This window comes from Lodderomyces elongisporus, chromosome 3 (assembly GCF_030384665.1).
Source record: "Lodderomyces elongisporus chromosome 3, complete sequence".
NCBI classification, from domain to species: domain Eukaryota; kingdom Fungi; phylum Ascomycota; class Pichiomycetes; order Serinales; family Debaryomycetaceae; genus Lodderomyces; species Lodderomyces elongisporus.
The window spans coordinates 1,007,747-1,034,322 of record NC_083675.1 but is presented as its reverse complement, the minus strand read 5'-3'; the positions used below and the strand labels follow the sequence as shown (position 1 = coordinate 1,034,322).

At 36.4% G+C, this 26,576-nt stretch overlaps 10 protein-coding genes across 10 annotated transcripts; 3 read left to right on the top strand and 7 right to left on the bottom strand. All coding sequences in view use genetic code 12, as the record gives it.

The window, feature by feature from the left end:
• Nucleotides 1-855, bottom strand: RLP7 (ribosomal-like protein; the record flags this gene model as incomplete). Its single annotated transcript, XM_001525226.2, has 1 exon — nt 1-855. The coding sequence occupies one exon, from the start codon at nt 853-855 to the stop codon at nt 1-3; it is 855 nt and encodes a 284-aa protein (XP_001525276.2).
• A 4,495-nt stretch (nt 856-5,350) lies between these two features.
• On the top strand, nt 5,351-8,407 carry PVL30_002697 (uncharacterized protein; the record flags this gene model as incomplete). The annotated part of the gene is made up of 1 exon (XM_001525225.2): nt 5,351-8,407. One exon carries the CDS (start codon nt 5,351-5,353, stop codon nt 8,405-8,407), a length of 3,057 nt encoding a protein of 1,018 aa, XP_001525275.2.
• A 470-nt stretch (nt 8,408-8,877) lies between these two features.
• PVL30_002696 (uncharacterized protein) lies at nt 8,878-10,998 on the bottom strand (the record flags this gene model as incomplete). The annotated part of the gene is made up of 1 exon (XM_001525224.2): nt 8,878-10,998. One exon carries the CDS (start codon nt 10,996-10,998, stop codon nt 8,878-8,880), a length of 2,121 nt encoding a protein of 706 aa, XP_001525274.2.
• Nucleotides 10,999-13,480: 2,482 nt separating this feature from the next.
• PVL30_002695 (uncharacterized protein) lies at nt 13,481-15,340 on the top strand (the record flags this gene model as incomplete). Its single annotated transcript, XM_001525223.1, has 1 exon — nt 13,481-15,340. The coding sequence occupies one exon, from the start codon at nt 13,481-13,483 to the stop codon at nt 15,338-15,340; it is 1,860 nt and encodes a 619-aa protein (XP_001525273.2).
• Nucleotides 15,341-15,490: 150 nt separating this feature from the next.
• LST8 (TOR complex subunit lst8) lies at nt 15,491-16,525 on the bottom strand (the record flags this gene model as incomplete). Its single annotated transcript, XM_001525222.2, has 1 exon — nt 15,491-16,525. The coding sequence occupies one exon, from the start codon at nt 16,523-16,525 to the stop codon at nt 15,491-15,493; it is 1,035 nt and encodes a 344-aa protein (XP_001525272.1).
• A 561-nt stretch (nt 16,526-17,086) lies between these two features.
• Nucleotides 17,087-18,160, bottom strand: SIS1 (Molecular chaperone (DnaJ super); the record flags this gene model as incomplete). The annotated part of the gene is made up of 1 exon (XM_001525221.2): nt 17,087-18,160. One exon carries the CDS (start codon nt 18,158-18,160, stop codon nt 17,087-17,089), a length of 1,074 nt encoding a protein of 357 aa, XP_001525271.2.
• Nucleotides 18,161-18,907: 747 nt separating this feature from the next.
• On the bottom strand, nt 18,908-19,960 carry PVL30_002692 (uncharacterized protein; the record flags this gene model as incomplete). The annotated part of the gene is made up of 1 exon (XM_001525220.2): nt 18,908-19,960. The coding sequence occupies one exon, from the start codon at nt 19,958-19,960 to the stop codon at nt 18,908-18,910; it is 1,053 nt and encodes a 350-aa protein (XP_001525270.2).
• A 1,340-nt stretch (nt 19,961-21,300) lies between these two features.
• On the bottom strand, nt 21,301-22,338 carry PVL30_002691 (uncharacterized protein; the record flags this gene model as incomplete). Its single annotated transcript, XM_001525219.2, has 1 exon — nt 21,301-22,338. The coding sequence occupies one exon, from the start codon at nt 22,336-22,338 to the stop codon at nt 21,301-21,303; it is 1,038 nt and encodes a 345-aa protein (XP_001525269.2).
• Nucleotides 22,339-24,086: 1,748 nt separating this feature from the next.
• PVL30_002690 (uncharacterized protein) lies at nt 24,087-25,136 on the top strand (the record flags this gene model as incomplete). The annotated part of the gene is made up of 1 exon (XM_001525218.2): nt 24,087-25,136. One exon carries the CDS (start codon nt 24,087-24,089, stop codon nt 25,134-25,136), a length of 1,050 nt encoding a protein of 349 aa, XP_001525268.2.
• A 283-nt stretch (nt 25,137-25,419) lies between these two features.
• Nucleotides 25,420-26,466, bottom strand: CDC28 (Cyclin-dependent kinase catalytic subunit; the record flags this gene model as incomplete). The annotated part of the gene is made up of 1 exon (XM_001525217.2): nt 25,420-26,466. One exon carries the CDS (start codon nt 26,464-26,466, stop codon nt 25,420-25,422), a length of 1,047 nt encoding a protein of 348 aa, XP_001525267.2.
• Nucleotides 26,467-26,576: the final 110 nt, after the last annotated feature.

Below are 26,576 nucleotides of genomic sequence, written 5' to 3'. Positions count from 1 at the left end.
CTAGTTCTGTTGATCAATTACCAGGTCGATATCCTCCACCTCTTGAAGCTTATAATCCTGAGCTAATGAAATAGAAACCTTGTGGTCATTATCATAGATTAACCTGGCCAACTTTGCTTGAGGGCCCCAGCCGTGAACAGGCTGGTTTAATTTGAATGGTTCCAACCATCCAGTAATCTTAAGGAAATTTGGACCCATTGTGACTATTTCATGGATCAAGTCCTCAATACAAATCATTCCGTCATCTTCAAACTTGTCCTCCACTACCTTGTTGTTGTCCAACTTGACAACTTTTTCCACATCTTCCTTGGTCTCTTCGTCTTGCTCAATTGTCTTGAAACGAGCTCTTTTTTGAAACAATTTTCTAATTGACAATATTGAAGGTTGACCAATAATCACATATGGCGCAATAAGACCCAATAACTTGATTGTTGAGCTATTGGCCTTGATGAAAACACCGGTATTTGACTCTGTTAATTTCAATACTTGTAGCACTTGAAATGCCTTTTTGGGAATCTTGAGCCCCTTTGTATGGTTGGGAATTCTTATAAGGAACAAGAGTTTGTAATCGCCTTGGTCCTTAACTTTTCCTCCTCCTTCGCTGATCGACTCGGTTTCATTCAGCTTCTTCAATTTCTTGGAAATATTCTTTATCCTCTTGCGCTCGATTTCATTGGATTTTTGATTACTTAGTAATGTTTCAGCACGGATAAATTTCTTCTTCTTTTGCTGCAACTTCAACTTTTTTGCAGCTGCAATCTTGTCACGGATTTGTTCTTGTTTTTCCAATCTCTTGCGATCAGCATTCTTACGTTTTCGTAAGAGGATCTCTGGGTTTGAGTTTAAAACAGCCATCTTTAGTTTACTTTTATTCTTACTGTGACTTTAGCTTCGACCTTTGTCTTTGAATCTAGCTAATGGATAAAGCAGGGTGGTTGAGTATTGAAAATGTGCTTTATTCTTGAAGGGGGTGAAGCGGGTGAAAGGGTGAAGGGGTCTTTGTTCTTGAGTCCTTTCTTTTTCCTTTCTTCTTTTTCCTTGCTGGTTAGAAAACCTATAATTCAAGTCTGTACAATTTTCGTTGATAAGAAATGTGATGAGATGAGTGTGTGTAAGAGAGTGTGAGAGAGATGCCTTGGTAGACAACAGAAAAGAAGAAAAAAAAAAAAAAGATATATGTATACACATACTCAATGTCGCAAATCTACTGTATGTTATTTGGAATAGAAAGAGGAAAAAAAAGAAAAAAACATTTACGACTTTAAATGCGACAATTTAATGAGTACTCTGAAAAATAAAATAAAATAAAAAATAAAAAATAAAAAAATAAAATAAAATTGGATTTAGTGATAAAAAAAATGAAGAGAACGGATTTGTCAACCTTTGATTATACAGTTACACTTGGTAGCAAATACATACATGCAACAACAGGGAAAACCCTGTCCTGTGAAAAAAACAAAGGAAAGATACAACAATTTATAATCCGCATTAGCCGGCATGAAATGTAATATGGTTACTAGTTACTAAGACAATGCTAGTCAGTTGAGGAGAGAGTGGAATTGTGTGCAGAGGAGAGGGAGGGGGTGGGGAGAGAAAGTAAGCAGGGGAAAAGAATGGCATTAAGCGACTAAAGGGAAAAGTATACGCCTTCAATTATTTTCCTCTTTTTATTTCACTATAGAGTTCAGCTTATCATATATTCAAGTTCTTAAAAGCATGTTTATTAGAGAACAAGTAGGAGGTGACAAGGTCTTTACAGACTAAAAACCCCATTTTGGTTTTTAGGTTGACTATTTGTAATTTTGCTTTCCTTGTTTTCTTTTCGGCACTTTCATTTCCCAATCTCTGACGAATTTTCTAAACTTTTGTGCTTTTTTCCTGAGTAATATGGCGATTGCAAGATTTCTGAGTTGTTGTTGTTATTTTTATTGTTTTTTAATTCCTTATGGAGGAGTGGAAAATCACAATTTCGGAAGTACAAGGCTGGACTCTTACATAGCCGTGTATGCTGAAAACATGAGACATAAAAGAGAAAAAAGAATTGGTGAGAGAGAAGGAAAAATAAAGCCCACTCTTACTAAAGGCTGGTTCGGATCTGTAGGAAAAGAAAACTTGTGGTAATTCTTCTTTATTGCTTTTACCTGTGTCAAAATTGACAACAACAAATGAGAAGCAAAAAAAAAAAAAAAAACAGATCCCGATACCTAATTCAGGGAACATTCAAAATAGAGATTGGTAAAACATCAAAACGAGTAGCTCCACGCTTCTTGCTGCGAAATTGAAAGTTAGGAGTTTTATAGAGTCATGTATAGCGCTTGTAAGTCCAATTCGATATTCGGAGAGGTCAACAATGCTTTTTGTTTGCTTGTTTGTTTGTTTGCTTGTATTTTTTTATCTGGTACTTTGAGATTATTAGGGAACCCTCGGAACCACTGGGAAAACACTAACTACAAACTTCATCTCTACTTGTATTCTTGTCTACATGCAATTGCATCACATTGTGTGTTCAAATTTTAATTGCAAAAAAGAATGAAAAAAATAAAAAGAAAAAAAAGAACAAAACAAAGCTGTAAACAATACTATGTTGCTAGCTAAGACGTTATTGTACCTTACAAATTATATGAATCCTCAACCGCTAAAACAGTCGACTATATTTTGCCCGAGAGTTGCCGAGAGTTGCTGAATCGGTACTTGTTTTTGCCAAAGTAGGTTGAGTTCTGCCAATTCAATTGTTTGTCTTTTTTTTTTTGCTTGTTCTTTTTTGTTCTTTTCGAGATATTGCTAGTGCCTCTAACCAACACTTTTATCAACCAGCTCTTCCATACCTTCCTGTTGAATAAATAAAAAAAAAAGTCAACAACTATTGTTCAAAAATTTGGAGGAACAATTTTGAGAAATAGGTTGCTTAATATGATTTTCCTGAACTTAACATGGTATTATCACTTATGTTTCCCAAAAAAGTTAAAAAATAACAGTAAGAATGATCAAAAGTAGAATAGGATGGATGAAGCAGCGACAATAAATTGTCAGTTGATTTGATTTCTTGTTAATCAAAACTCAGCAATAGTTTCCCAAAATCAAATATTTTTGTATAAACAAAATAACGACATTGGAAAGAATGGAAAAAATTTGGAGGGGAACAAGGTTGGGTCAAATTGCTTTGCTATACACCTCTTTCTCGCTTAACGAAAGGAGTTTCACAAATGATAAACTCTGAAAGTATCACAGTCAAAAGTAGCAAGCAGACAAACAGACAAACAGACAAACAGACAAACAGACAAACAGACAAACAGACAAACAGACAAACAGACAAACAAGCAAACAAGTCAATTAAGAATATGAAAATTTGAGAAAACGTTTGGGTGGCTTCCCATATCATGTAGTTCTTTAATTAAAGCCAAAAAAACAAATCTTGCCACCTCTCCTTGTCCTTCGTTGTGTCATTTTCCTTTTTTTAAAAAAAGTATGTGAAAATACTTGTCATCCTCCCTCAAGAAGGAACAAGATCATGAAATACATCCAGTATACTTCCTCCCTCTCATAAGTACTCCTTAACCTCGAATTAGACAGGTTAGGTGCACCAACTTTAAGTCTGATGAGCATACTCATAACCCAAAGAACGTAGAAGATGAAGTTGAGAAAAAAATAGAAAATAAATTCAGCCACATTCACTATCAATCATTCTCCATATCTACTACAGCTGCAAATATACAATAATAACAGAAACAATAACAATAATAATAGCAAGAAGAAAAAGTACTAGACAACAAGTACCATTTTTCTCTTATTTGTTCTTGATTTCCTTTTTAGTAATTTGTAGATCAAGATGTAGTGATCCCCCTACAAACTATCCATGAACAATTGTTTATCCTTGTTGATTCAAAAGTCCCCATCCCTTCCTTCTCTCGTACCTGAAGAGTAGGTAACATAAAACTTACACAAAACTGACAACAACAACAACAACAATCACAAAACGAAATAATAAAGAATAAAGGAACTATATCGATGAAATGGGCAGCTTTTTTATTTCTTTATTATTTTTTCATTTGTTTTTTTTTAACAATCTTTATAAAAGAAATCTTACAATTTGTGTTGATGGGAAAGGGGTGGGAGTGGTGAAAGGTAAAAGATAAAAGGTAAAGATTGAAATATGGTGCGGTACTGTAGCTATCTGTATCACAATGTGAGGTTGATCCTGATCTGATCTACTAGTTAGACATTTATATCCCTAAACCACATCTTGGCTATATACAGAAAGATAATAGTCAAATAATATATATAATTAACTTAATCAAAAAATAAAATAAAAATAAAATAAAATAAAGGATAACGAATGAAGTATAGAGCATAGAGCATAGAGCATAGAGGACAGAGCAAAGGGGATAGAGGATAAAGGATAAACGAAAACAAAGAATTATTTCATATTGTTATTTATCTTTTGATTTCCACTTTTGATTGAGTTGTGATATTTTATTTTCAATGTGGTGAAATTACAAACAAAAATGCAATTGGTGAGATTTATTGCCTAATCAATAAACTACTATCCTCGAAGAAGAAAAATGAATAAAAAAATAAAAAATAAACCAACAAAAGGGAGTCCCCAACACCTTCTTTTTTTTTTTTTTTTTTGAAATGAAGATACTATATATTATAAAATGAATTATCACCCTCTTTTTCCTTTTGGGAAAAGAAATAAAGTGGGACAATTGTCACAAGGGTTTGCAAAGCTATATAGAGCTACACAGTGCTAGACAGAGTTATACAGAGGTATACAGAGGTATACAGAGTTATACTACCATTGATTAACAAAGAGGTTTTATAAGAAGTGTGTTTGTGAGAAATAGAGACCCTTCCTTTCCAAAGTTTGGCTCCATCCTTACTTTCCCAAAACAAGACAAAACACGCAACCGCCAATTAATATACTTGTGTTCATATAGTGAAAGGAGACAAATAGACTGATAAACAAAAGTGTTTCATCAACTCTGTCTTTCACGCCACTTCATTACAACAATTTTGTCATTGAGAAATTGCATCCACCTTCCTTTTCCCTTTCCCTTCCCCTTTCCCTTTCCCTTTCCCCTTCGCTTGTAAAAGAAAAAGAAGTTTATCCATTTTTTTTTTTGCATCTTTTACCCTTTGCCCTTCCCTCTCCATCCGATTTTCAGTTCTTGATGATATACACGTTTTGTTGATTAATCGCTTTATTCCATTATCACATTAGCTTCACCCTACTACTAATACTATTACTACAACAACAACAACATCAATTGCTGTCACTAGTACTAATACAATTACTGTTGCCATCGCCAGGCCTGCTCCTCATTTGCACACCCTTTAGATCCATGGTTTCATGAACCCTGACAACCAAAATACCTCACCTCAGGATCAGCAGCCATCTCAGCTGCAGCAGATATATCATCAACAAAACGTGGACCCCAATACTAGATCCAATTCCTTGCCATCTTCCAGCGCAGACATTACCACAACCTCGGAGCCCCAGTTTGCCTCAACTACTACAGATTATCAAACGATAAATCAAAATACGTCACGTGTAGAACAACCATATTTACCGCAATTCCATAACCTTTATGCTAACCAACCACAATTTTTCTCGGGTAATCCATATTTGCATCAAAGAGCTGAAAGCACGGGGCTGGAGTCATTGGTGCAACAGCCGCAACTACTGAGCTATAATATTCCCTTATCATCACAATCACAAGTACAAATAGGATCGACTAATACTCAGCCGCAGCTAAGCTACCACCTGCCATTCGCACAGACAGAACCTATACCACACCATCAAGCAGGCCCCAGTTCAAACTCAAACACAAACACAAACTTAGGCTTAGGTTTAGGTTTAGGCTTGGGTTTAGGTTTAAATTTTGTTTCTGGTGCAAGTTCTGGTGCAGATTCAGGTTCTGGTTCAGGTTCAAGTTCAAAACCAGTTCATGAACGCAGTCTTCCGCAGTACCCTGGCCATTCGTTGCATCACTCTACATCTTATATACCTACTCGATATACAACGCTACAGTCCTTACCAGAAAGTGGAGCTTTTGAATTAGCAGAAAGAGGCGATGATTATGGTAATCCTGTGAATGTACGCGCTCATGACGATGATGAAGACATACAAGATAAAACCCCAACTAAAAAACACAGACGATCGGGCACTTTGATTAACTCTTCTGGGTTTTCAGTTGGAACTCCTTCTAATACTTCTGAATTTGACTTGAAACAATTGGCGTTGGCGAAATTAAATACCCCATTAGAAGAATTGGCATACAGAATCAAAGTATTGGAAAACGATTCATCGCTGTTCAACATCAACACATCTTTGGGAGCACTGAATAGTGGTAGCGGTGAAGCAATGGGTTCTCTGTCTGTTATATCGTCTTCCGTACCAGCATCTTCAGATCCAAATAATAATAAAGAAACACAAAGACTGCTTTTTGGAATGATTTGGCTTCTCAATTCCTGCGAAATTTCACCTACAGCAGTAATACCTAGGAACCGAATATACGCACGATATGTTCAAGTATGTGCTGACTATGGCTTATCTCCATTGTCTCCTGCCAGCTTTGGGAAATTGGTGAAAATATTGTACCCCAATATTACCACAAGAAGACTAGGTATGAGAGGCCAGTCTAAATACCATTATTGCGGTATCAAACTAAAAGGCGATCAAAACATGCAGCTGCAAATGTTGCAACTCCAGCGCCAAGCCCAAAGCAAGAACAAAAGTAAAATTGAAATCGAAAATGAAAGCCAGCCGTTTGTTGATACGCAAGCTCAGCAACACCAAACCGCATATACAACTGTGACACATTCACCATACTCATCTGCCAACTCATCTGCATCCTATGAAGACCCTTCGAACCTCACTCTGCTGCATGTACAAACCCCTTCATACACACCAATAAATTCACCAAAAATAAAAGTCTCTGCATCATTTACAGATCAGTTACCACTGGTTGGGCACATGAAATATATACCTGATCTATTCAAATTACTAGGTGACCTGCTGGTTGCACCTGAATCGTATCCATACTCACCGATAATTCTTCCAAGCATATATCCATTTCTACCAGCTGATGCAGACCGCGACTTGGCAGATACCTTGCACTCTTTATACAAAGTGCACGTCAATACGGTTTTTGAAGCTTTGCGATATATGCATTTAAAGAAACTTTTTGCTTCATTCAACACCTTCAATAGTATACTCACTGCGCCTGTTTTCAAACTTTACACAAATGAGTCGGTATTGGAATGGGTCAAAAGTTGTGATTTGTTGATGTACAAAAAAATGATCCGTATGTTGTCCAAGTTGCATTTGCAGTTTCAAATTCCGTTGGAAACAATTGATCAGTTGAAGCAAGTCTCACAAACTTTTTTAAAAAACTTGTCCAACAGCATTATTACCAACAACAAGATTCCAAGAAGTTTTATCTTTATGAAATTGAAGTTTGCCAAGTACTTTGTCAATTTGCTCAATCGGATTATCAAAAACTTGGAAACTGGACAACCAGCTTCGCGAATTTTAAATGACGAAAATGAGATATCCACCATGTTACATGACTGGAATAAATTGGACTTTGCTGAGATTATATCAAGAGAAATGCCGTGTCATGAGACAACTTCAAATACACTTATACGCATCATGTCAACAGAAGTCAGCGATTTGCTCAAAGTTAATATAGCACATCGTCCATTCTCTTCTGTTTCTGTTTCGGCTTCATCTTCTGCTTCTTCTTCATCTTCGTTATCTTTGTCAGGGATTCCAACAGAAACAGCCCGTGTAGCCGTGATTATGAGAAACGTGGCTGACTTTGTTGCCAGCCTTCCTGGCCGGTTTCCTGAAGTTAATGAAAGACTTTTCTTATTACTCACGTCCAATTTTCTCACAACATGCTTGAGAGAAATTAGTTTGTCCAGCGGTGAAGGTTTTGGAGCTTGGTGGATTGTGAGGTGCTGGATTGATGAGTACCTTGCATTAATATTGGAGCTAGGAGGATTTTACCAAGAAGAATTTAAATCTCATCGGCAATATTCTCTGTCTCATTCTCATCATAGTCAACTTCATCAACAACGCTATCGCCCATCATCCTTGTTTTCACTGCAACCGAAGAATGTTACACACCCGGCTAATCGTCTTTCTTTTGGTCAAGCTGTCCCTGCTTACGGATCTACATCAATTAGTCATGATATTTCGTTTGGAGCAATTGACTTGTTGGAAACATCATTCGATTTTGATGAAAAAATTCCAACATCGCTCAATAGAGAAGACCCCAGTCTGCAAGTAATCGAGGAGGAAAAGGAAAAGGAAGAAGAGGAAGAGGGGATGGATTTCAAACAAAGCAATTTAAAGGTACGACAAGAAAATCCCGGGCCCATCTATCGAGAAAAATACTGAATTTTGACTTTGTCGATGAAAGCCCAAGACCAGCTTGTGATAGCTTATTTGCATATTTTTAATTGTATTTTGGTAACCATCATACAAGTCGTGCATATTTAATAGATTTTTTTTTAATAAAGAGTTCTTTTTCAAAATTGTCAAAAAATGGAACTAGAAGAGAAGTTCACAGTTTCTCTAATTTCGATTTAAAATATTAAAGAGTACTTCTTGAAGTAATACAACCTGAGCTATTTCAAATACCAATAGCTCAACTTTTTACTTTATAAGAATAGTGGGGGGAAAAAACATTTGATTTATTAAAAAGAAGATACATAAATTGTTGTTATTTTTCCATTTTATTTAACGAGAAGCACTACAAAACTGCACAAATTTCATAATGCAATCCAAAACTGAAAACAAAAGTTGAAAACAAGAAATGAAAACAAAGGGTTCTGCTGAGGAAAAAAAAAACAAATGACAAAAGCAAATTACTTCTGACATCTAATATTGTCATCTGAATGAAAGTAAAGAAAACAATTGTTGTCATTGTAGCAAACATTAGACAATGTACCATTTGGTGTAGTACAATTTGGTGTTAGTGGACTCAATCGGTACTTGTAACCCATAAATTCTTGATTGAACTCCACATCAGATAGGTTCCACAATCTAGAGGCAACGTATTCATGGAAAAAAGTTCCATTCAACGGAGCATCTTCTGGCCAAGTATGCTCGGGGTCGTACGCATCTCTAGCACTATATTCAAGCTCCCACTGAGGTTCTTCTCCGCCATTGTTGAATGTTACGTTAAGCTGAGTGTAATAATTATAAGCATTGATTATGTTAAAACTTTCGTGCTCGACTTCGTACCATCTCCACGAGGGATTAAAGTTGGTGTATGGTGTTACACTTTGTGCAATATATGCCATGTTGACAACATCACTGGCTACAGCATCTGCAGCAGAGACATTGTTTGCATACAAGATGGTGAATTGGTCTCTGTGGGTATGTCCATAAAACATATTTGCAATTGTGTATGGGGAAAATCTTTCAACAATCTTACCAAAGATTCTCGACTGTATGGGTAATACATCAGCATTGTTTGGAGGTATGTGGGCCATGATCCACACTCTCTGACCTTTCAGCTCTGAATCAAGCAATTCGTCAACCAAAAACTTCCAGTTTCCATACAAGTCAGGGTTTGTTGATTGGTCAAGGAAAGCCCACAAGTTGTCAACATAGTACGGGTTCGAATTCAAAGCAATTATTTTCAAGCCACGGTTGGTCACATATGAAAATCCAGTATAATGTTGTTTTAAATCATTGGCATCTTTGCCTTCAAACCATTCATTGTTGATCCAAAGATTCACCATGTCGTCAATGTTGTATTGGTACGAGTGGTTGTGGTCAAACTCCAAAGGTGCAACTTGAGCATATGGGAAAGTATCATGATTGCCCAATGATGGCATGATGGGAATATTGTCCAAATAATCTTTCATCAATGTAAATGCCAATGTCTCGGCGTTTTTGGTAAATTCTGGAGTGCAATGCAGACCATCATGATCAACCAAGTCTCCGGTGAATAAGAGCAATTCAAAACCCTTTTCAGCATGGAACCTGGCTACTTCAGCTAAAGAATTATTCATCAATAACTCGGGAGAATCAGAAAGATAAGCACCAAATGGTGTAGCTGGAGCATTTGCAAAGTTGAAACCACGGTACTTGGGGAAGTCGTAGTATTCTCCCTTAATATAGTCAAGGTCATCGTATCTAGCATCAGGGTAGAACGAAAAGTTGAATGCTTCAAAACCAGGTGCTAGGTTCTTGTAATAAGTGGTGAAATTATAATCTTTACCAGGTAAAACCTTGTTAAAAGATTCTGGAATACCACAGGGAACTTCTGTACAGTTGGACTCTTCGCCCACTTCGTAACGAGGCTGGATATGGAAATCAGTAATGTGGACAACATTAAATCTTTCGCTATTATTTTTGTACTGTGGAGGTGAATTATATTCTGGCTTCTTTTCGGGCCACCAACTTTGAACATCAAACATTTCATCGACATCCGGTGAATCTGGTAAAGGGCAAGCTTTCAGACCTTTAAAGTAACAATAGTATTCCAAATCCAACTCACTGCTGGTATTAAAGTTTCTAATAACGTTTTGGAAATCGTTATCAAAAAAATTGACTGCCGTGTCAGAGGTGATATCAAGATCTCCGTATTCATTAACATTTTTGGATGCAGTAGTAATGAAAAAATCGGTGTACAGACAAGAGTCAGGATTCTTTGCCGTCTTTACACAGTACTTGTACAAAAGCAATGTAACAAGATGGCTCTGGTCGGGGTATTCATCAAGAAGGGATTGGGCATATCTGACCCGGTGTTTACAATTGTCACACTTTGTAGTGTTGTAGCTCGTCAAGTTTCGCAAATGAACATTGATGAAATCGGCATCACGTATAGGCAAGTTTCTAAAAATTTCATCTGTTTTGTCCTGAGTAGTATCTCTCTTGCCTTGACGCTGAAGTGAATTGTAGCCAGGAACTGTGTGCCCCACTGCAATTTTGCCAAAAGCAACTAACAAGATTGTAAGTCCATAAACTGCAAGCATCGTTCAATATGAATATGTGAACCCTACTTTAATAAGTGAACCTTTGAAGGGAAATTTCAATACCAAAAAGAAAAGTATACGAAATGAACCAAGGAATAAATAAATTTGAAACTGGAGATTATTGGCCACTCTATTTATAGCTTTTTAGTATATTAAAAAGATATAATTGGTGTGAATATTGAGTCTAAATCGGAACAAGAAAGTAAAAATGCCCACATGGGCATCGGCTGGGATACTGACACGGAAACTGGCATCGGCATCGGCATAGGTAATCGGCTTCGTTAATGGCTTTAGTAATCGTTTCGGTAATGGTGAAAGTAATGGAAACTGCAATGATGAAGAAATCCGTTAATAAGTTTCGTTAATAGGCTTGGGCGATAAAGTAAGCCGTCTTAGCAACCATAAATTCCTAAAGGATCACAAACTAATGATGTATAAGAACAATAAAGAGTAAACGAAAAAAGAAAAAGTGGACTATCCACGGATCTGCATTTGTTCAATATGGTTTCGTGCCGTTTGTTGTCTAGCAAATGACGGAATATTATTGCATGTCAAATATTATACCCCTTTAAAGGTTACATTTCGTTTTCATATGAAGTTGCAAACACGTGTGTCCATATTAATTTTTTTTTAGTGTTGTTGTTGTTTTTGTTGTTGTAGTAGTAATAGTAATAGTAATAGTAATACTAACAGTCGTCGTGAACTCGGATAGACGAAGGTGAACGCGAGTTTAAGGTAAACTTAATGGGTTACCAGTTGTAAATGGTTTGTGCAAAGCATTCTAGACGTCATTGGTGAATGAGACAATCCAGAGTTTGAGTAATTAATCAATGTGTATGGATGAGATTTCTTTATTTTTACAAGTGAAGGAACAAACGTTGGGTTTATATATATATATATATATAGAGAGAGAGAGAGAGAGAGAAAGAGTCATTGTAATTTATGTGAACAATTTGCGGCTGGTATAACGTCCAGGGTATGGCGATAAGCTGCAATGCACAAAACCACTGTCAATAGAATTTCTATAGAGTGGTTTCCATGATCCAATGGTTTCACAGAGGAAAAGAAAAGGATAGGAAGGAGTGATTTGAAAATCTATAATAAGCTGTTAAAAATCCAATCACAACACATTTTAATAGAAAGACATATACCAAGCGTGGAGAGACCGTTTGATTTGACCCGATTGCTGTTGTTTTTTTTTAGATTCTTTATTGTTTTTGATATTTGAACAAATAGATTCTTGTTGATTAAAATGTGAAACTTTCAAATTTTTGAAATCATTAAACCGCGGTAATTGCTTCTTTATAACGTGTATATATATGAGTTTGTATATTTATATATATATATATATATATTGAATTAGTTTGGAGGGTTTTGTTTTCAATATCTAGGATGGTAGGAAAAATCTTCTTATAAAAGCTCATTTGCATCTCCTTTGGACATAAACTATACCTTTTATCATTTTTTGTGACCCGACACAGCCAAAGTATAATTTATCAACGGAATATGAATTATCATTATAATTGATATAAGCCAAAATTTTATATGAAAATGAGTGTTTTATTCAACACTTGCACGGAGTACCAACCGTTCATTCAATTAAAAAGTATTTAGTTCCGACAACAAAGCGATTAATTTCATAGTATATATGAAATAAAAACTCAAGTCCACGTGGCATGACATAGAATGTGATTAATTTGAAAACATTTCTCTGTTGATATTCATAATTGAAAGTACATCCCTGTTGACTAAAAATTATAAACTGATCTCTTGTATTGTAACCATTTCCCTTTGCTTTTTCCTTCCCTTTCCTTATTCCTTTTTCCTTTTTCTTCTTTCCCCTTTCCTTTTTCCTTTTTCCCCTTTCCTTTCTCCTTCTTCCTCTTTTCCCTAACACTTCATTTATTTATGGATTAGTGTTGGTATTCCTAGTGAAGTCAGATTTGAGTGAAAAGTTTCTTTTTTCTTTAATTTCCAGGCATGCAAATAGTGTGAGGAACCCCTATTAAACTGTAGACCTACTGTTTTTTGCCAGCACATGTTGGAGCCATTATAATGTGCACTTTACAACCTCGTCAAACTCTATTATGATTGAAAAGTCAGTTGGAATGTTAAATTTTCGTGATCGTTGCCCATCTCCATAGGTTACAAAGGAAAGGTCTGTTAGTAGTTAATTATACAACTAGAAAAGTTCAATTAGATTATAAAGTACTCACCAGGACTGACTAAAATTGTTGTAAATGCAATTGATTCTTGTGTTGTTTGCTGCTGTTCATAATATCGATAACTTCTTAATTTTTGAAAATAGAAAGTTCTTGCTAATAATGTTTTTACTTTGGTTGCAAGATATGAAAAAAATGGCAACTAAATTTATTTTAATTTGGTTGCAAAACTGAGTTTCGGTTTATTATCAGCGCTGAAACGACCACTTTTAAACTACTATGAGCTCCACAATCAAACCCAGTGCCATACACCCCAAATTATGACAATCCTTCATGGTCGCAACTTTCCAAACCTATTAGAAGTCTCAAGTATACCAAGTGTGAATGATTATTGGAAGCAAAGATTATACGACAAATTAACTCAAGTGTTCTACAATTTCCCCATTAAGGAAAACTCCAAAAAAAAGTTTTACGATACAATCTCCAATGACAAAATCCAAGTGATAGGAAAAGAGCTCAATCCAGGAAATAGAGGAATTGAGTCACGTCGATATTTTAAAGTGGGTTCAAATTTGATGGACATTTCAACACTATCTGTATCATTTTGCAATCCCGTGGCAACCAGAAATGCAATACCGTATATAAAACACTATCAACAGATTTTAGCACCTTTCGCCAAGACTGATGAATTACACGAAACTGAGGTTGCAATCTTGAACCTTTCAATTGTTACACTCTTCAATTATCTCGAAGATGCCGAATTTGCATACAAGATCAATAATTTATGCACTCACCATCTGCAAATTAAATGTGATAAGCAAATGTGTCGCAAAAGGGATAAGATAAAAAATGTGTTGGTTCAAATCATGCTTTCTTTTTTTGTCGACTTTCATCCCGCATTGGTGGCTTATAAAAGAGGAAATATCAAAATTGCAAAATGCAATTGGAAGTTTTTGGAAAACTTTGTTAATTTAATCTTTATCAATTGCAACACATTGGTAGATTACAAATTCAGAATCGTGGGATACAATTTGGACCCTCAATTTTCCATGATAAATCACAGTTGTATGCCCAACTCCTGTCAGGTTGAAACAGAATACGGATGCTATCGTTTGATAAATACTTTACCAATCAATGCAGGTGATGAGATCACGGTCAATTATATTGCTTCAGGCATACCAACCGAATTACGCCAAGTTCAGCTATTCTCGAGGTATTTCTTTAGATGCAAATGCCCACTATGCAATCTGAAATGTGACATTTTCTTCACTATGCAATGCAACTCTTGTTTCAACCCTATCAAGTCACCAAGCCTAAGTGTTGTTTTAAGCGCACCAAATACAATAATCAGGGAAACTAGCTGTTCAAAATGCTGTAAACAATTTGATAACGAGTTGTACATCCGACAATTTCAAATTCGCAATTTTTTCATCGCTCTTATATACAGTTCAAAATCATATAAAGACTCCGAAGTTGAAGCTTTTGTCAATCGATTGCATATGGAATTCAAAAGTTTAACTGGAAATTTTGGAACAGCTTCATTAGTCAAGATGCTTGATAGAGCAATAGATGATTTTTGCATACCTGAAAAAAAAATTGAAACAATCAAGATCTTGATAGATGAAGTAATGCGAAAAAAAGTGTTTCAAATATACACCTTTCCTTTCAACTTGATTGTGCAAAGATTACTAGTGGCAAGCAGTGAGGTTAATGATTTTAAGACGGGTATGGAATATTTGAAATTATATGCTAGATATCTATTCGCAATAAAATTGCCAACTGACATATCAAATCAATTGTTGTTTAACAAGTGTTTATACCTTGACTTGGCTGATGGTATTTTACAACTATTAAATCATTTAAAAAGCGAGAAAATAGCCACATGTTTCGGATCGTATCAGGAATCTATGGAAATCCTTGCACAATGTGCATTCTTCTTCTACAAACAAGTCGACTCTTTGTTTGAGCTACAATATGTAGAAGAGAAGCTCATCTCCATTCGAGAAGAGTTTCGACATTCAAACAAATGTAGCAAGTTATCAATCCATTCTTGTTTAGAAAAATTCTTCACCTTCACCGATGCCAACATATACAGTACCAGAACGAGATTTCTCATTTTCAACGCAAAACAAAAGCAAGTAACACTACTCCACACATTCGACTCTGAGGAATACTTGTGAAAATAAAATAAATAAAAAAACATTCACTCGTAAAGCTTATAATCCTGAATAATGTTTCCACTTTGTATTTTCTATCCTCTCCCTTTCTTACTTCCTTCTTTTCTTTTTTTCTTCTTTCTTTTATATCTTTATGATTACTCGTTTCTCCTCTTATACATCATTCAAAGCCACGCAAACAGCTCCTTTGTGGTGTCCATTGTATTGCCTTACTGTTTCACTATTTGACAAGTCCCATAACCTCACATAGTGGTCGGAGCATGCCGTGACCAAATATGCACTATCAGCACTAAATGCACAATCCCACACCCATCTCTGGTGCCCTTGCAATGTGGTTTCCAATGCAAAATTCTGCTCTGTGGACCATATCCTTGCTGTGTGGTCTGCTGAACATGTTGCCAAATGCTTCATATCCGTGCTTAGCAACACCCGTGTGATATATTTCGAGTGCGAACGAAACTTTGTCACTGGCGTTAATGATGTCAAATCTCTTTGATTTTGCATCTTCCAAACATAGCAATTTCCTTTATTGTTCCCAGCAACTAGCATTGATCCATCACTCGCCACACTAAGTGAATTTATAGGCACATCGTCCTCGGGGATCAAGTGGTGAGTGCATTGGTTCTCGCCAAGATCCCAAACTCTTATATTCCCATCTTGGTCACAGCTGATTAATTCTCCTTGATTCGGATGTATCACCACTTCGTTTACGGGACAATTGTGTTTATAATTTCGCTGTACCGATGGCGCTCGTACATCCCACACTTTTACTGTTCCATCTTCGCTCGAGGTGACCATCCACTTGTTTTCGGCTTGGAATGCTAAAGAAGTGACATTTGTCGTGTGTCCCTCAAATGTCATTACTGGGTTATTGTTTGAGTTGTTACTGTTTCCACTACTACCATTGGCACCATGTCCTCCTCCTCCTCCTCCTCCACCACCACCTCCTGGGGCCGTTCCCGATGTTCCACCACCACTAGTTGTATTCCCAGTTGATCCAGTTTGTCGTATATCGTAAAGTCTAACATACAAGTTTCCTGCTGCTGCCAAGTATCGTTTGTCCGAAGTGATTTCAAGACGATTGACCTGTGAATCTGTGTGCTGAATTGTCCTAGAACATACTCCTGTTAAAGCGTCCCAAAACCGTATCGTGTGGTCATACCCTGCTGATGCTAATATAACCGACATTATTGAGTATGTATGTTAAATAGTAGTAGAAAATGAGGAAAGAAGATGAAGCTAGCGTGGGGGAAAAAAACAGAGTCGTTTTAAATGAACTTGAAGCGACCTTGATTGATATTTTGGTTCTCGAAAATTAACATGTAGCTGATAATAAACAAAAAAATAAAAAATTAAAAGAAGGAAAAACCGAGAGCGAGAATTTCCGCAATCGTGGTGCTGAAAAAAACTGTTATAAAATAAAGTGAAATATGAAATACAAATACAAATGCAAATACAAATGCAAATACAAATACAAATGCAAATACAGATACAGATACAAAAGAGGGAAAGAGCAAAAAAGGCTCTTGTTCAGCTGATGTTTGCAAAGAAACAAAAAGGATTCAAAATGAAGAGAAAAAAAAAACAAGCAAATTATTGCAAAATGCTTTACATCACCGAAGAGAAGGTAACTTTAGTGCTACAAATTACTTCTCCATCATCTTTATAATAAAGCTCAATCTTCTAAAATATATAAATATATATATATATATATATATGTATGTATGTATTACTTTGCTATTTAATGTCTCAGAAGTTGTCTTGTATAGCTTGTTTTTGAGTCGGTGTCAAGTACGTTGGATAATCAACCTTATAAGTGATTTCCAAGTCACCTCGCTGCCCTGGTGTCTTGCTGATGGGCATACCTAATCCAGGGTATGTCGTTGTTGTGTTTGGTTGCACAGGATTAGACCTATTCAACGAGATTCTTCTACCATCAATTGTTGTGACATCCTTATCAAATCCACAAAGAGACTCTTTAAATGTCAAATGCACATTCATCTTGATATTATTTCCATCTCTCTTGTATACTGGGTTTGGTTTCTCTTCAATAACAAACTGTATAGTTTGTCTAGCACCACATTCAGGTTGGTAATCACCCTCGTTGGCAAAATTGACCTTAGTTCCTGACTTCCATCCAGGCTTGATATTCACCTCCAATACCTTCTGCTCCCTGGTTCCGCTCTGGTCTTTTCTTGTAATCTTCATTTTCTTTGTTGCACCATTGTACAAGTCTTCCAATGCCACTGGTAATGGAATAGATACCGTGCTTGGTTCAGGTCTTTGACGTTGTGCTCCAGCACCGCCAGCACCACCAAATCCACCTGGCATACCGCTTGATCTGAAACCACCTGCACCGCCAAATGGACTACCACCAGCTCCACCAAAACCACCACCCCCACCGCTCAGACTAAATGTAAATCCATCATCACCCATACCAAAGCCACCCATTTGCGAAAAGATATTGAACGCATCAGCTTGTGAGAATCCACCACTACTACGGAACCCACCAGCCCCGCCTCTTCCACCACCAAATCCAGAGAAACCACTGGCACCTCCAGCTCCACCAAATGGATTGCTTGCATCCTCTGCAGGAGCATTACCTCTGGCTGCATCTAAACCATAGTTGTCGTAAACTTCTCTCTTGTCTGCATTGGACAATATATCAAAAGCTTCTGAGATTTCTTTGAATTTTTCGGTATCACCAGTTGGTTTATCAGGATGAAATTTTAAAGCTTGTTTTCTATATCCTTTTTTAATCTCTGCTTCGCTTGCACTAGGATCCACCCCAAGCAAGTCGTAAAGTTTCTTATCCTTGACCATTTTCTATTATCTTATATTTTATCTTTCTCCTTAGGAAAAAAAAAATCCGTGTATGATTCAATTAACGGGGTATATTTTAACTGGTGTAGTTGTCGTTATTGTTTTGGTTGAAGTCAATTGACCTTTTTATTTTATATATATATTAGTCAAAAGTGTATCAAGTTATGTGTTTTAAAAGGAAAAACTAAAAAAAAAGAACCAAATGGATTCTCAATGGAAAACTTTCCGATAGCAATTTATTCAATTACTCTATAAGATTCTCAACCCTTTTTTTATTTTTATTTTTTTTCTTTTGTTGAAAATGCACATCAGAAGTTCTTTAAGTAAATGCTACCATAATGAAGAGGGAAAAGAAAAAGAAGAAACCTCTAATCGGTGATTTTGTCGCATCTTTTAGAAGAGTCGCGTTCATTCTAGAAACTTCTTATCGGATACTTGAGTCACGTGCCAGTATATTAATATATACATATATACATATATATATATATACACAACACACACAACTATACAAGTATACACACATTTGTATAATATACATATTATCTTTTCTTCTCCTTATTTACTTACCCACTTGTACAGCTTAACTGACCATTAGTTAACTTGCAAGACTTGAAAAAAAAAAAATTTTTGAAAAGAAAGAAAGCTGGTCATCTATACTCCAATCTCATTTCTTTCTTCTTTCTTTCTTCTTTATTTTTTTTTTGTTTTATCTTTTCTTTTCATTCCTTTCCTCAATTATTATTCTCTTTATTCAATCTTTTCTGCTGCTAATTTAGCCTTCTTCTCCTGTTTCTTCAAAGCTCTAGTTCTGATTGATTTGTGCATGTTGAAGTTGAGTGTGTTTGCTATTTTTGAGTAGACACCAACAGTGTTTTCAATGGCAAAGTGCATAATGGCATGTGCCCAGTATGGTGTGTTTGTAGCAAATCTTTCTTGTGCGCCATTCCTACGTCCGACGCTGGCCAATGTCGAAGCAACAAATTGCTTTGGGTTGGGAATGGTCAATGAAGAACGTCTGATTTTGGACATGGCCGAAGTGACCAAATAGGAAATAACCAATTCGACATCAACGCCCTTGGGATTCAATTCACCTGCCAATGCAGCTGACCAAGCTTGTAAAAACGCCTTTGATCCGGAGTAGGTTGCCAAATAAGGAGTTGGCAATAATCCACCAAAAGAACCCATAGTCAAGATCAATCCTCTCACCTTTTTCTGGGATTTTTCCACTGTAGCAACAATTGCTGGTGCAACAACTTGGGTAATACGTAATGTAGCAGTGTTGTTTATAGTGATAATATCCCTCAACTCTTTTTGCTCGGTTTCCAAGAATGGCACTGGAATCGAGTGAGATTGACCTACATTGTTGATCAAGACAGTTATTGGTAAATCATAAATGGCCTTTTCCAACTCCAAGTAGTTTTCTTCATCATCTTTTGAAGCATCAAATGCCACAATTTTGGTGTTGACTTTGTACTTGGAGGAGATTTCAGTGGCGAGCAACTCCAATTTTGATTGTGTACGAGAAACCAACACGATGCTCAATCCGCGCTTAGCCAATTGCAACGCATATTCTTTACCAATTCCATCTGAAGCACCAGTAACAACAGCCCAATTACCACGATTGGCTCCGAATTTGCTAAAATCAACTGCTGGTAAGATAAACAAGTCAACAATCAAGGAGGCAAATCTAAGGGTGAAAGTAGTGAGCTTAAACACACCAAAGAGTAGTGAAAATAACAAAGCATAGTAAGCAAGTTTATTGCTTGCAATAGACAGCAAAAGTTGGTCAATTTGACTCATTGTTGTTAAAAAAAGAGGGAAAAAAGGGGGGAAAAAAGGTAAATGTATGAATATTGATGGAAACAAGGTGTTGGTGCTTTCCTTTGGCAAGTGTCTGTGTGGTGTGTGTGTGTGTGTGTGTTGTGTATGTGGAATTTTTTCCGGACTGTCAGTATTTTCTCTATACCTCCTTTTTCTTTCAAAATTGTAATGAAAGAGCTTTCCTTATTTTTTTTTTTAATTATAAATATAAATTTACTTTTTCTTTTTCTTTTGTCTCCTTTTAAATATTCGCTTCCTCGGAATTTCGGAGTGTTGTTATGTTCACGCGACCCACGATTTACAAAAAGTAGTTGTCATGATAGGTACTGGTAACACATTGAGAAAACCATGAAATTGAGGAAATGGATAATCTTTGAAGAGCTCTGTAGCTATAAGTCCTGCTTGTTTCTCTTATAGGGCTTTTGCTTTAATAGTACAAGCAAACAACGAGACAACGAACAAACATGCAATTTATAAAGCAAAGTAAAAAAAATGTTTACATAAATTTGATGCTTAAAATTTGCAGTTTTTGTTGCAAAACAGGTCAAAACTTTTCATGGTTGAAAACAGGTTATTACAAAAACAACCAAAACATTGGAATAATTCAAACGATAAAGTGTTTAAACTTCTTTTGAAAAAAGCACACAATACACTAGATTCAAGTGTCCAATTTCTGCAATTGAGATGCCTTTTGTTCAAAAGTATGGTCAAGTTTTGCAGCTTCTATTTTTTTCCCCAGCCCCCTCATCCCCGCCAACAAGAAATATTTTATCCTTGTATTTGTTTCGGGGCGGAAAAAAAAATCGTACACTCATATAATTGACATGAATAGAAAGCTCAAAAGGTACTTTGCAACCCCACAACCATGTATTGGTGTGAAAAAATCTGGATGGCATGCAAGGTGTTTTTAAAGATTTTGGAAGAAACAAAACACTTTTTTAGTGGTGTGGTCAGAGTGGATATATATATATGTATGTGCGCATATTAACTATCTTCAACATGTGTGCTTCAACCTGCGCATTATGTTACAAGAGTTCACAAAGGGGAGAGCTAAAAAAAAGTATATACATACATAAACATAAACATAAACATAAAGATAAAGATAAAGATAAAGATAAAGATAAAGATAAAGATAAAGATAAAGATAAAGATAAAGATAAAGATAAAGATAAACATAAACATAAAGATAAAGATAAAGATAAAGATAAAGATAAAGATAAAAATAAACTTAAAACATAAACATAAATAACCTTAGCAACATTTGCAGTGGCCCTACTAATAAGATTCAAACACATGATTATTGCTACAACTAAAAGAGATTACAAGTATATAAACTCTTCAAGTTTCTCCGAAGTCAACTGTACATGTAACTCTTCTCTCGCAGCCAGTTTCTCCAAGCTTGACATGCTGAGCTCCAATTTCAACTTGTTTTTTTGCAACTCCAAAATCTTGTCATCAAACTTGGTCATCTCAGCATACCTTTCCTCCAATAACTTCTGCGTTGGCTCATCGGTAATACCCATTATGTTGATCCAGGGATTAGAGAATTCCTTCAATTTGGGTTCGTGTAGAAATTCTTTGTAATGTTTAGAGCTCTTGTCCACTACGCCGCCTGATTTGTAAAACTCACCCAGATGGTGTGAGACATTACGTGGTCTAAATCCACCCCGGTGACTGCTTCCTCTGTCTCTATAATTGCCACCATGCGATAAAGAGCCACTTTCATAATGATGCGAACTGCGTCGAGAAGAGTGGTGCACCAGTCGTAGTGGCAGCAAGTCACGAGTATGCTCATTCTTACCAAAAGCAGTACCCTCTGAACCAGAACCGGAACCAGAACCCAAGACCGAACCTGAACCTGAACCTACACCTCTTGGTTTATCATGTCTCACTCTGTCTTCTGATCTTTCACGCACGTGTTTACGGTCGCGATCATAGCCATGTTCTTGTTCACGATCATGTCCACGATCATGTCCACGGTCATGTTCACGGTCATGTCCACGATCATGTTCACGGTCATGTTGTCGGTTATGTTCACGGTCACGATCGTCACGATCGTCACGATATGAACCACTCCGACTGCGTCCTTCATACCTATCGTAGCTTCCATGTCTGTTGTAGTAGCCACCACTTCCTCCCCTTCTCAGCGATGTGCCTCTATACTCACTGTGGTTATATGAGCTGCCTCTGTAATGGCTACCACTACCACCACCTCCTCCTCTTCCCCGATACAGCAGCAGCAGCAGCATTCCTCGTCCGCGGCCTCCACGATTGGCTCGGTAGGAGCCATTATTGTGGTAATCATCATTCTTGTATGAATCATAGCTTGCCGAGCCTCGATATGAATCGTATGCCATTTTTTTCTATTTTGATTTTAATTTTGAAATTTGATTTGAATCCTATTTTGTTTAACCCAAAATTTTCCCCTTTTATTTGTCGGTGAGGTTGGGATAGATGGACTCGATATTCAAATGGCTTGTGGTTGAAGAGAAGAATTTGGTTAAATTCTTTTCTCTCGTTTGTTATACTTTTGCCTGTCAGTCAGCTTAGTCCGTGTGTCGCAAAATCTCAGTTTCTCTTTATTTTTTATTTTTTATTTTCTCGTTTTCAAAACGCGACACTTATAACATTAGTCTTTATCTCTCTTCAAGTGTTGTTGGTGTCAACATTCTATGCGACATTAGGCTTTTTAGCAACATAAGTCTATTAATTTTGTTCCTTTAATTTAATAACTTGTTTCCGAAGCTAGCATATAATTGAAAGTATTTTTTTTTTTCACCACCACCACAACCACCACACTTTTCGAGGTCTTCATATTATCTGTTTCACATATGGTCCTTGCTTTTTAATTTGTTCACCTCTGTTTTTTTGCTCTTGCAAAGAAGCTGTGTCTAACAGTCGTGTATAATCCACCAATATGCAGGTAATCACGCTACTAGATACGGTAATACCAACATCTATTCTTCTTCTTCTTTTTTGTCTCTTTTTGTAAAAATGTAAACAAAAAAAAAATTTAAAGTGAAAGAGAACGCATACCAGTTAGTACGCAAATACAATAAATAGCAATTCGACTATATTCTCAAGTATGGTATGATAAAGTTACAGGAGGTGTAAACTCTTTCTCTTATGTTGATGAAGGATTTTAAAGAGCCAGATCCAGTAGTTGGGAAATCAAAAGAATGTCACAATAATGACGAAAAAGAAGAGGAAAGAGAAGAGGAAATGTTGGGAAAGGAAATTGGAAGGGAGCAACGAAGGAGGCGAGGAGGGGTTCGGCTTTCCTCAAATGAATAAAATTTTTATATTTTTTTATTTTTTTTATTTTTTTTATTTTTTTTATTTTTTATTTTTTTTATTTTATTTCTGATTCGAAATCTTTTGTGTCATTCCCAGCACCATCTCTGACAAAGGACATAAAGACCACCACCCCCCAGTCGCTAGTCACCACTACAACAACTTTCACAACAGTTCCTTCAACAACGACGACAACAACAACAACAACTCTTTGCCGCCACAGTTGTTTAGAGTTTGCTCATCAAACATACATCTCAACTTTTATTTGCATTTGCATTTACACTTACATTTACCTCACATTGCATTCTACTCACTGGATCTGGAAGTAGCACCTACTACAAGAACATCAACATCAACAACAACTACAGTCATAATTACATTTGTAACAAAATCAACTTTTAAAAAAATAAGAAAAGGATCATACGAAGCGGTCTTTTTACCATAGATTATAGCACGAAATTTGGGGTTTATTCATTTTCATTTTTCATTTTCATTATTCAGTTTCATTTTCATCTATATTACCAAATCATTGATCACGAATTACCCGTTTCTTCATTCTCCACCTCGTGCCAATACATCAATACATCAATAGAGCATAACCAAATCACAACTACACCATCATTTAAGTAACGGAAGCTTTAATTTACATAAGAGCTGTTGAAGCATACAAGTCCAAACCATTTAGCATTATTAAATTTTAACCCTCTCATTTTCCCCTTTTTGTTGTTTATAATTTTCATCTTGAGCGAAATAACTAAACTTAATCGAAGCAAAGAAAGAAAGAAAGCAAGAAATAAAAAGAGAACAGTCAATGACCACATCTTTAAGCACACGGCATAGTTTATTAGATCACAAACAAAAATATCGACATGCGGCATCAAGTACAGAACAATCCATATCTAAGGAGGAAGTTGTGATGAATATGGTGAACCCGCCAATTTTTGAAATGGATCTTACTCCACAATCTTCAACTACAAAACACCGTATTCAATTGGAGTCTTTTGATAAAGAAGAACAAGTTAATTCTGAGGAGGGGGTGATTGACATTACGACTAGTCATACGTTTACGTTTTCTGTAAACACTGACGCTTATGAAGTACCCTCGAAAACTGAATTAATACACCTTCATCCACATTTCAATCATCAGGATAGTACTTTAAATATTGGTGCAGACGCAAGTGGAGATTTGGAATATGATGAATACGATGAATATGATGAGACTTCGTCGCTAATGGAGAATAAACCACACCAGCAGAACCTGCCGGCATCATGGTGTCCACTTCGTGATGAAGTTGAAACAAACGAAACATACGGCAAGCAACTACATCAACATCACCTTCTTTTACAAACGCATCATCAGCAATCGCAATACCCACAATACCCGCTATACTCACAGTACCCACAGTACCCACAGTACCCCTTATATTCACGGCCTCTGAATGGAAATACAAATAATAACAAGAAAAACGACTCCAACATGTATATAAAGCTGGCTCTTTTAGAGTTGGAGATTTTGCATTTGACCATCAATCAAGCATTCCACATATTAGACAAGAGAATTGAAGATTTGCATTTGAATAACATTCGACAATTTGAGAAACTACATCAACTTGAAATAGCAAATACTTTAAACGTTGAAAAGATTAAGAATTTGAAGCTGGACTTTAAACACAAATCTTTATTCAGTAAAGAGTTTGCTAATATGATCATGGAACAAAACACAACACCAATACAGAAGCAGACTGAAAGGACTAACACAAGTGACATTACGTTACAAAACATTCCCTCCACAAATTTAAATCATTACATTGCATTTTTTTTACTCTTGTTCTGCTGCATTCTAAGCTATTATAAAATTTAGGCTTTATGTTGATAATTTTTTTCTTTTAGTTTTTAGTTTTCAGTTTTTAGTTTTCAGTTTTTTTTTTATTCTTCTTCTTTTCTTTCTGCATCTATTGAATATATAAATACCCTAATATCGTATCATTTACTCGTTGATCCACATTCAACTTCCACAATTCTTTCATTTTGGTTCGCTTGACTTTTCGCCTCCTCAGAATATATTATTAATCTACTTCATTCAGTTTAATTTTAGTTTCTTCTCCTATTTCCTTTCTCTTTTATCATTTTTTTTTTCTTCAAATCTATCCCATGTTGACTGAAAAATTGCCATCTCCATTACTCGTACCACCATTACCACTGCCATTGCCACTGTTATTACCACTGCCACTGCTGTTGCCATTATTGTTAACATTGAGAATGTTACTTCTCAATACCGTATTATTCACATCGGTATCATCTGACTCTGTAAAATATGGATGCACCAATGCTCTCTTTGCACTAATTCGTTTACTTGGATCATATACAAGCATTTGTTCCAACAAGTCCACACCGCGGGAGTCTAAAGTGGGCACAAACTCAGCCAAATCCTTCTTTTTCCATTTGGGGAACCCTGGTTTGAAATCAGGCAAGTATGCAACATCTGGCCATGTCTCTTCGTTTGGTGTTCCCAAGATTCTAAAGATTCTAAAAATCTCATCGATTTCCGAGTCACCTGGAAATAAAGGTTTTCGATTACACATTTCAGCAAATATACATCCAATCGACCATATATCGACACCTGTAGAGTATTGTTTCCCACCAAGAAGAATCTCGGGTGCTCGGTACCACAAGGTAACAACTTCGTGAGTATATGCTCTCAACGGTACTCCAAATGCTCGTGCCAAGCCAAAGTCGGCTAGTTTCAAATTACCTTCTTTATCAATAAGCAAATTCTGTGGCTTCAAGTCACGATGCAAGACTCGTTTACTATGACAGTGCTTGATACCTCTAATCAATTGGCACATAAATCTCTTGACCATCTCGGGCTCTAACCCGGTCTGCAGCTGTTGTGGGATGGATTCCATGTATTTCTTCAAGTCCAAGTCCAAGAATTCAAACACAAGGTAGAGTTTATGCGAGTCGCTATGGATGATATCGTAAAGACGGACAATGTTGTCATTTTCCATTTCCTTGAGTAGAGAGATCTCGCGGATCGCTGTTGAGGGGACACCTTCGTCTTCAGACTCGAGCCTGATCTTTTTCAACGCAACAACTCTGTTGTTATGTTTGGTGTCAAGTGCCTTATACACCACACCATAAGTCCCCTCACCCACTTTCTCTTGTCTTTGATAATCTGATAGTTCAACCATTTTTGGGGAATAGAATGATTAATGGAATATATGTGAAAGCTGGAGACTGTAATGTATCAGCTAAGGCAGATAAAAATAAACCGGGATGTCTACAATTGTAAAGCAGACTA